At 39.0% G+C, this 9,645-nt stretch overlaps 1 protein-coding gene across 1 annotated transcript in view; it reads right to left on the bottom strand.

Moving 5' to 3' along the window:
- MYO5A (myosin VA) overlaps positions 1 to 7,630 on the bottom strand; it is a 91,477-nt gene extending 83,847 nt beyond the window's left edge. Inside the window, exon 1 of the mRNA XM_010176738.1 lies at positions 7,496 to 7,630. Coding sequence (XP_010175040.1) covers positions 7,496 to 7,630 — 135 coding nt within the window. The remainder of the gene's footprint in view (positions 1 to 7,495) is intronic.
- Between the last annotated feature and the right edge of the window lie 2,015 nt (positions 7,631 to 9,645).

Here is a 9,645-nt window from a genome sequence, read left to right as displayed (position 1 = left end):
AGAAAACAGATCACCATAGAAACTAGGTTACTGCAGGCAGCTGAACCTTCCACATGACATAACCCTACAGATACTAAAGTCATCCTATGAGCACTATGCTGTAGCTTCACATCTCTAGCATCACTGCCTAGCCTCAAATTCCTGCCAAAGAAAACACCTGGTAAGAAGGACAGGTGGGAGGAAAGAGAGAGATGTTCCTAATTATAAGCACTGAATCATTTCACAACATTCTCACCTCATTAATTTAGCAGAATGATTTGCAAAATCAGATTTTCATTCTATCTTTATATAATCAGTTGATCTTAAAACCCCATTGCTGCCTACAGCTTTTAGTGGGATCCAACCCTATAGCAGAAAACAAAGCACCACCACTGCTGGGAACGGGACCAAGGGCCTCTCTCTTGGGAAATACCTTACCCTAGCATCTCTACTATTCATCCCTCTTTATTTATTAGCATATAAAATCAAGTTTACAACTACATTAAAATAAGACTAAAATACGATAAAATTCAAGAGACACTGAATTTATAAATCAGCCTTCTAAAAAGGGAAGGAAATTCTAGCCTAAAAATACACTGTAATGACAATAAAAATTACAGCAAGAATCAATTGAACTTTAGTGAAATTGTGCCTGATTATGATCAATTAATATATTACTCTCTGTAACAGTTCAGTGCAAATTTTGAACCACCAGAATAAAACTGCTGATAGGGGAGATAACAGTACAATTTACTAGAGGAAAGGCAGTGAATGAAATTTCACTTTCATGTCACCCCAAGCTTACCAATAGTGTCACCTGCACTGTACATTTCAGTATTGATGTGGTTCTAACAAACTTAGCTTTGCTATCCAGGTAATAACATTGTGCTTTCTCTGCGGGTATGTTCCTGGCTCACCACTGATGACTTCTTCCCTTCTGCATCAGAGACGTAGAACTGGAAGAGCCATGCGGAGGACATGCAGCCTATCTGTCCGCCCTACGACAAAGGGCAGATGCCCCACCATCATGCTGGCACTCTGGGCTGGGGACAGCAGCCAGCTATCTTAAGCTGAGCACTCACAGGACCATCACTTACTCAAAACTAGTTTATAAAAAAATCAGAATGAAAATATAAGGCACACAGATGAGATACTCCTGGATTCAGAAGGAAAACAAATAATTAAATGCATATTGACAAGACTATATCAAAGCTCAGTTTCTTGCCCAGACTCTCTTCCAGCCTCAGCAGACTAATGTAAAAAAACAACAACCCACCATCTCCAAAATCACATGGAAGTGTGAAATCACCATATTTTGTTCAAGAAAGGACAAGTTGGGCTGCTGAAAGGCAATGCTTACCTGTATCTACATAGGGACTTTAAAAGAGTTCATAGCAGAAAAAAATACAGGAAGAAGTTTTCATTTTTTAGTGATGGGTCAGAAAGCTAGCTTTATTACTAATAATTTACACAATAAGAAAATATAATAGGAAATCACAGTATTCTCTCATACCTCATGATTTCATCTTAGATCACATGAAGAAATCAGCAGACTATAATAATTATCTATCAAACAAGACCATATGACTCACAAAGCCTCTCTTCTGATATATGAACCTCTTGAAGTACTAATTGACATTGCTGACAGAACGGAATCAGCAATACAAGTGGCTCAACAGTCCCTTCAGCAGTCAAAGTTTTCTACTTCCACTGCACAATCAGAAATACTGCAGAAGGAGATACAGTTATTTTCCCAACTTAACAGCTCTTTCAGTAAGAGCTGAAAGAGTTCATTAAATTATCTACATTCTAAGAAGAAAAAGGAAACTTCAACTCATAAAAAGCTGTCCCCAGTTTCTCTACCCCTACAAGTTAACTTGTACGATTTTCATTTCAGCAGAGATCATCTATTTATTTATTTACAGACAGCGTCATGAAAAACTTAGGAGAGACATTGCCCCTCTCTCTTTCAAGAACAATCTGCTTTTTGGGTAGGAATAAGCAGCTCATTAATGTTCGGATCAAAGAGATACTGTCAATTCTGGAAGCACTAGCTGAAGAAGTCGATGAAACAGCAACAGCTGGTGATAGTCAAAGCCAAATTTTACCAAAATCATTCAATGTGAACTCGTTGATAACTGAACACGGACACCTGGAGAGAGCAGGCTGCATTGTTAGGCTGGAAAAAGAAAAATGTCTCTGCTAGCCAAGCATAACAACAAAACAGAGCACAAAGTTGTAGAAGTTCACACTGCAGAAGTGTTGAACTTACCTATGCAAAACGCAAACTTACTGGACAAGGATTTCTGAGCTGTGTGATTTCCATGGATGGGGTTGCTCTGAAAACATAATTTTATGCTATTAGAATAACTTCCTTTCAGCTTTGTATTTCCCCTATACTTGGTTCACAGTGCCACCACCATGGATGATAATACTAAGATTAGAAACACTTGAAACAGAGAACTTCAGCTTTTATATTAACAACAATAAGCAGATGCGCAGCCATATGAGTAACAGGTCAAACACAAGTCTTAACTTGACCAGCCTGGATCCCCTACAAAGAGATCCTGATCACTCACACACGAGGGGAGAGGATGTCCTGTTTCTTCCACTGCTGAAACCACTAAAATTTCTGCCATCTGTCCTGCAATATGCAGGCAGTGCCAGGGAAGCACTGCATTTCTAATAACAAAGTGCTGTTACCAGTTGCACTTTGAAAAGAAAGACAAGACTTAACTCTCCTTTCACAAAAATGCCAAGTAATCAGGGAGGATCAGAAAGTAGAGCACTTCCATGACAAGCAGGCTGCTGCAAAACCTCTGACCAGCTCATCTAAATTTTTCTCATGGCCTGAGGGAAGCGGCATCATTAACTTTGCAAAAGAATCAAAACAAAAATTATCAATTTTCTTAAAGGCAGTAGCATTCTTTAGACATGGAATGTATTTCTGCCTTACTGCTCAGCAACAGCCATTTACATCTCTTGTACAGTTTAAGGCCTGATATTTAGAAAGTATTAATTTAAAAAGATGTTTATATAATGGTATATAGTAGAGAAAACACATGTGACGATTTATATTAACGTTTTATCTGAAAAAATAATCTCCTATAGTTAGTTTCTCTAACAGGACGACCAAAAGCCCCAAGTTATCACATAAATCTGTGACTTGTGGGAATTCCCTGACTGGCTGCACACAGAGCTCCCGAAGAGCAGCAGGGGGACAGTGGTGACCCAGGCACTGAGCTACACCCTAAGACACCATGACTATGAGTTTGAGTATTACCCACACCGGGCTTGTAAATCTGGGCCAAAGTGCCTGTGATACTCAAGGTTAGGCACATAAAGACACTGTATCCTTCACTGCACACAAAGAAACTACTTGAATCACAGCCCAATTAAAATAAATCCATCATCCTCGAGTATGTAATCTACTGTATTTGAATCCTAAAAATATAAAAGTTTGTGGTTTGTTTTTTTCTTTATTTATTTCTTTTAAGCATTCTCATAAGGCATTCTTTGTATTTAAGGCCTAGTGACTTGTCACACCAAAACCAACTTGGACATTGTTTGCCAAACATGCCTTGATTGTACAAGGTACAATCAAAACCTACCAGCATCCCACAAAGAATCACTGCAGCACAATTTGCATCTTCAGCCACTAGGAAAATGTCCATTGACTTACATTTACCTGAAACCTCACCTGACCTCCAAGTGAAGCAATAAAAGCTAAATCACAAACACTGGATATATATACATGCTACTACAGGCAAATTTGATCAGCAAACAGAAATGTAATTTTTTAAATTTCTTTAAATATTACAATTATTAGCAACCTTTCCACTGGAATTCAGAGAAAACGATCACCCTGCAAATCTATGCACTGAAGCCCAGAAAACTCAGTGTATTACTTTAAAATACCAAATCTATCAAAGAACAATTATAGTCCCAGGTTGTAGTTGATATGATTTTTATAAGAAACATTTTAAAGGAGTTAAAATGCATGATATTTATTAAAAGTTGTGAATTTTCTTCATCTTTAAAAACATAGTTTTCTACATTTTATGTTGATTGTACCTGACCTCCTCTTCAAAACATCATACACGGGGAAACAGATCTAGTTTATACTCAGTCATTACCAACCCAGACAATACTTTAGCTATCAAAACGCTGCCCATTCATCCCCCTAAGCTGCTGTGAACAGGAACAGCATTTGTCAGCTCCTGCTGTATTTCACAGACCCCTTTTCACACAGTTTCCCCTCCATCCTGCCTGAGCAGCCATCCTCAGCCAGCAGCCACAATTACAATCTTGTACTCTGTGACTTATTCAGCTTGTGATGGCAGTAGCACCCGTCGCTGAAAACCACTGGACAGTGATGGGACGTCACATGCAACACTGCTTGGGTACATCATGAATTTGCCCACATGATGCTTCTAACAGGGCTTAATTAGGGCTGTATTATCAATTACAGAAAAATAAACAAGTTTCACAAAATGCCAAAGACTGGGACAGACACTGGCCTGGCCAGCGTGTTGACAGGAAAATGCAGCTACATCCTTCCCAATGTCCTCCCGCGCAGGATCCTGGTAGTGGTGGGGACAAGGAGTGATGTCCCGGCAGCTCGCCACCTGCCCTGTCTGCACAGAGGATTCCTCACACCTCACCAGCCACTGGCCACCCTACAGCCCACAATAAAACCCCCGTGAAACAGCAGTTCATCTATCTTACTTGCTGCAGTATGCTATTCTCATTCAATTCAGCACACTTCTCAATAAATGTTCACTGAAAGTAAACCAGGCTTAAAAAATGTATTCAAAGGAAAATCAATGTTTAAGAAAATCATGTGTTTGAAACAGTTTTGATTTCTAGACTTGTCAAAGGAATGAATGTGGCTCTAAAAGATCTTCAAAAAGGATTGCAACTACAGCTAGATCAAAACCACCAGTGTTTTGGTCACTACTTGAGAACCAAAACAGCTGAATAACCACAATAAGACTGGCGAAAATGCTGAGCAGAAGCGTGACGCCTACCCCAGCCTGAGCGACAGGAAAACATTCTGACTCATGTAAAACTTCACTTGGGGTCATACCCACAGAGAGAGGCATACACTGTATTGCATTTCGATCCCTACCACCAATACAAAAGCCAACACTGAATTACACGCTAGTGATTTAAAAAAGAAGTTAATTATAAGTCTGCCTTAAAACACTTAATTCATCCAACCTGAAAAACAAGAGTTGTAGAAAAGCGGCCACAAGAAATTTAAGAGCAAATGAAACAACTACATCCATCCTCTGAATATTAAGCTAATGGGACATGTTGTATTGAAGAAAGAATATTAGGAAAAGGATCCATGATTTCATGCTTGTGTGCTTACAGTGAATGTTGTGGGTATATTACAAAAATACTCAAATTTAAAAATATTTTTTTAAAAAGCCAATACTTAAGGAATACACAATAAATACATTGAACATGTCATGATTAACTTTATGGATACTTGAATTTAAGATCCAAGAAAACAAATACTATGAGGCCAAATGAAACAAGTGGTTGTAGGATTTTGTTTTAACACTAAAATGATGCAAGTCATAATACAGACTTCACAGCATAATTAACTAAATGCTGAAACAAGTATTATTTCCAGACCACTGGTACAAATTCAGTCAAGACTCTTATGTTTCTTATATATTTTTACATGCTAATGTCACACAATGAAACATTTATTTCCTCTTCTCAAGTTCTTAAATGGATTTAAGATCTTACAGAAGCTTTTAAAAATTATTTTCCCAAGAGTTTCTAGAAACCTCTCCCATAACAAGCAGGATAATGGAACTGTTTCTCACAACACGCAGCACAGCCCAAGTTTTGCTCAGGAACAGAAGGGGCTCATAGCAGTGGCTGCAGCTGGTTGTTCATCTTGGGTTCATACATGCAGAAAGAGGAAGCGTTGTCTTTTGTCTCAGTGTCTCTACTTCAGCACAGAGCCATCTGCATCACTGCCATGAGATTATTTGGTGTATCTAACCCTTGCTTAGGCAGGAAGGGAAAAGAAAGGGCGGTATTGATCAGACAGATGCACTCCGCTGTGTACTGGAGTTTGAAACAAGAATTTATTGAGAAAAAAGTAGTAGAGGCATAATTGATCACCTAACTTACAGAGCTGAAATAAGGCTACATTTTCTGTTATCTGTAAAACATCTGGAGTACGGAAAATTGCTGACTTAACTGTGAAAGCTTAATTCAAAAGTTAAAAATTAAAGGAAATATATTTGGCACAAACTTTGACAGTAGCTAAGGCTGTACTTTTCTGACTGTCTTTCTGTAAAGTTGAGCTCAAGTCCAAACAGCATTCTTTTGTTTTTACTTAATCCTAGCCGCCCCCCCCCAAATTTCACATTAAAAGTAAAATACCTTCTTGAGGTTCTAAAAATCAAAAATTAACTGATTACTCTTTGTTAAAATGACACAGAAGCCCCACACTGAGATGTAGTTCCACCATTAAAACAGAGCTTTTACTGACTTAGCTTGAGTTATTCAGGGAAAACTAGTTTTACCTAGCTAACCCAGAACATAACTCTGCCATTATGGTCAAGTCCACACCACAGACACCTTTCTGCCGTATTATAACATCAACCTAACAGCACTGAAGCACATCTAATGAAGCTATATTTAGTCCCACCATTTTTTAATGGAAAATTAATAACAAGTCCCCATGCAAGGAAACCAGAAACTGTATGGATGACCTGGCAAGCTCTAACTTAAAACCAGCAAGCAGAGTTAAACCTCCCAAAGAGCCTCCACAAGCGTGGGGGGAAGCTGTGAAAGCAGAACTAGGGTTAACAGCCACAGCATTGCTCTCAGAACCTCTCCGCCGAGAGCAGAGAGCAGCTGCATTTCTTCCCTGGCGATCTCCAGCCCTGCCCTGGTAAATCCCCCAAGTGAAAAGCACACGCGGGGCCGCTGGGTGCAGCAAGGCTGTGTGGCTGCCAGCACCACCGGCACCGAGTGCTGCCTGGTCCAGGACATTTCATTAATGCAATTCTCACCCTGACTAGCACGAGAAATTATGGAAAACAACTCTAAGTTGGAGAGGGAGTGAAATTAAAATTTTCATGCTAGTTGGAAACTGTATGCCATAGTTAACTTCAGAGAAACTATTCGACTCCTTTTCTCTACAGCGTTATCTATTTGATTGTTTGCAAAAAGTCTGTATTGTCTTTGTATTTCCAATACATAAAATTGTCACAAGGAATAAGTGTGCTCTGACATCTAATTCTAACAACTTATGCAAGTGCTTCTCCTCATAGAATATGTTTCTGAGAGAGACAATGTCCTAAACAATGAAATTATTGTCTAGCATGTTTGAAAAATTCTATATCTCCAGATCATAAGTCAAAACTTTACTTACTTTAAATCTCTATTAATAAAATATTATACTACTAAGCTATTATATGCTTGGCTATACAGCCTTCACCAATGCTAAAAGCAAAAAAACAACCAAATGTATTCTACTTACTTTAACATACATATAGTCCAAACCATCTATTTCTGTGCCGTATCTCCTGTAACACAGATTTTCATCACTTTCAGGGGCAGTTGGTGTTTCCTTTCCAGGCAAATTATGCTCAATCTCCAGGGAAAGTATTTCCATATTTCTTGTATTGGTGTACACTAACTCATGAGGCAACTTGGGAATCTCTCTCTCTGGTTTCCTCAGCAAAACAACTGAGATCATCCACTTTAAAGATACTTATGAATAACCCATGCAGTCTGCAGAGAGTAACGTGTGACAAGCCATGCTGGGGCAATGAATTCCCGCATTGTTAAACCAACTCATAGTATTTTTAGTTTATTTCTCTGGCTCTACAAAGAGTAAGAGTGTCCTCCTGGAAATCACAATGTAATCAGAAAATTCTCGTCTTGTGATAATCAAATGCAAGAACTCAAAGACATCGTCAGTAACTGCAGCAAGACTTCATGATTTTTCATATCCATTTACACAAGAGAGACCATATTGGTATGAAAGTCACTCAGATAAGAAGACTTTGTTCTTCTATATTTAGGATTGTTGGGCTAGAAACGTGCAGTTTACATCTAACCACACAGCAAACTTAGGAAACTTGACACGACAAGTCACACGTTGTAGTTCCCCCATGTTAACTACTATAAAGACAGAGTGAGAGCTCCTCAAAGCAACACTGTTTTAGGCTTTACATTTAATTTTAAAGTGAGGGCTCTAATCAGACAACAGTGTAAGTAGCATGGAAGAGTCTGCTCTCAACCATCCCCACCGTCTCCTAAGAGCTAAAGAAACTCAACAAGCCACTTCTCCTGCTAATTACCAGTGGCAGCTTTTATTCTATGTGAATTACCCTGACAGCCTTACCTACAGCCACACCTGAAGCAGGGTTAGAAGGCAAAAATGAAGACTTCATAAGAAATGGAGGAAATGCAACAGCTTTCAAGATGTTCAGAAAATAACCACAACTTTCACTAAACAGCATGGAGGTAACAGACTTGAAGATGACCCTGCAGGCATAGCTGCATTCTGCATTCCTGACTGCTTCTCCTCCAGTTTAATCTTCATACTGCTCCCTCAGACTGTTCATCAGCACTTCTCATTCATACTTGCTTATCTGATGTTAGTTTGTACCTTCTTCTCCCTTAACATTTTAAGGAGCTTTACCCCAGCCTTGAGTACCTCCATGCCACTATTATTCAGGGAAAGATCTGTGACAATTATTGCTATTGTCCCTGATTAACAGGCCAAAGAAATTAAATCCATGCCACTAAGGAGAACAGATGGTGTAAAGACACAAGATCTCTGCATCTGTAATTCATTCATTTTCTACTTCTTCAGAACTTGCATTAAAATTTGCAGGTACTCACATTAAAAGTTGGGTCAATATCTGCAATCCACAGACATTCAGAAGTGAAGTCTTTAAACTTTATTAGTAGTGCCTAATGTTTCCTGTGCTTACTTTCCAGATGCTTAATGCCTAGGATTCAGCAAGAAGGGCACTCCTCTAATGTAACTGCACCAAGTACTTATCTCCTTTTTAAAAACAAAACAAAAAACCCCCACAAACCACAAACCTTTTAGCCAGCACTGATCTCCTCTTTACATTTTATTTGTATATAGACTAAGATATATAGAAATAAAACTATTAAATACTGCAATTAACTGAGAGCAGGCAGCAAAGCATCTATACTGTGACAGAAAAGGTGCAGGTTATGACCCACATGGCCAGGAACAGGAAGACCCCAAAATCATCAAGATCATCAGCTTGATAACTGGTGCTTTTCACGTTTGCACAGTGCTGGGCAGTTCAGTTTACCCATCTCACAGAGTATTTCACGTTTGGCTGCTGCCTGTAGCAAACTGAGAAAGTGGGCTACACTAAAAGAAGACGAGTGGATCCATCATCTCCCTGAGATGGTGGGCGCCCTGAAAGCGGAAGCTACTCCTGAAAATACACTCTTGTTATTAAATATTAAAATTGGATTTTAAGCAGGCAGGTCCAAACTCACTGCAACGCTGCTTACACAGGGTTTAACACAAAGAACTTGACAAGATGACATCCCAAGGATACGTTTTCATTCGTTTTCCTGCACAAATTATTCTGAGCAGGTATACAACAGCAAAGTTATTTCCTTGCAATAAGA

The sequence above is a fragment of the Antrostomus carolinensis genome, unplaced genomic scaffold, assembly GCF_000700745.2.
Source record: "Antrostomus carolinensis isolate BGI_N321 unplaced genomic scaffold, ASM70074v2 scaffold14830, whole genome shotgun sequence".
NCBI lineage: Eukaryota > Metazoa > Chordata > Aves > Caprimulgiformes > Caprimulgidae > Antrostomus > Antrostomus carolinensis.
The sequence above is the reverse complement of the archived record's forward strand: the minus strand, read 5'-3'. Positions and strand labels throughout refer to the sequence as shown.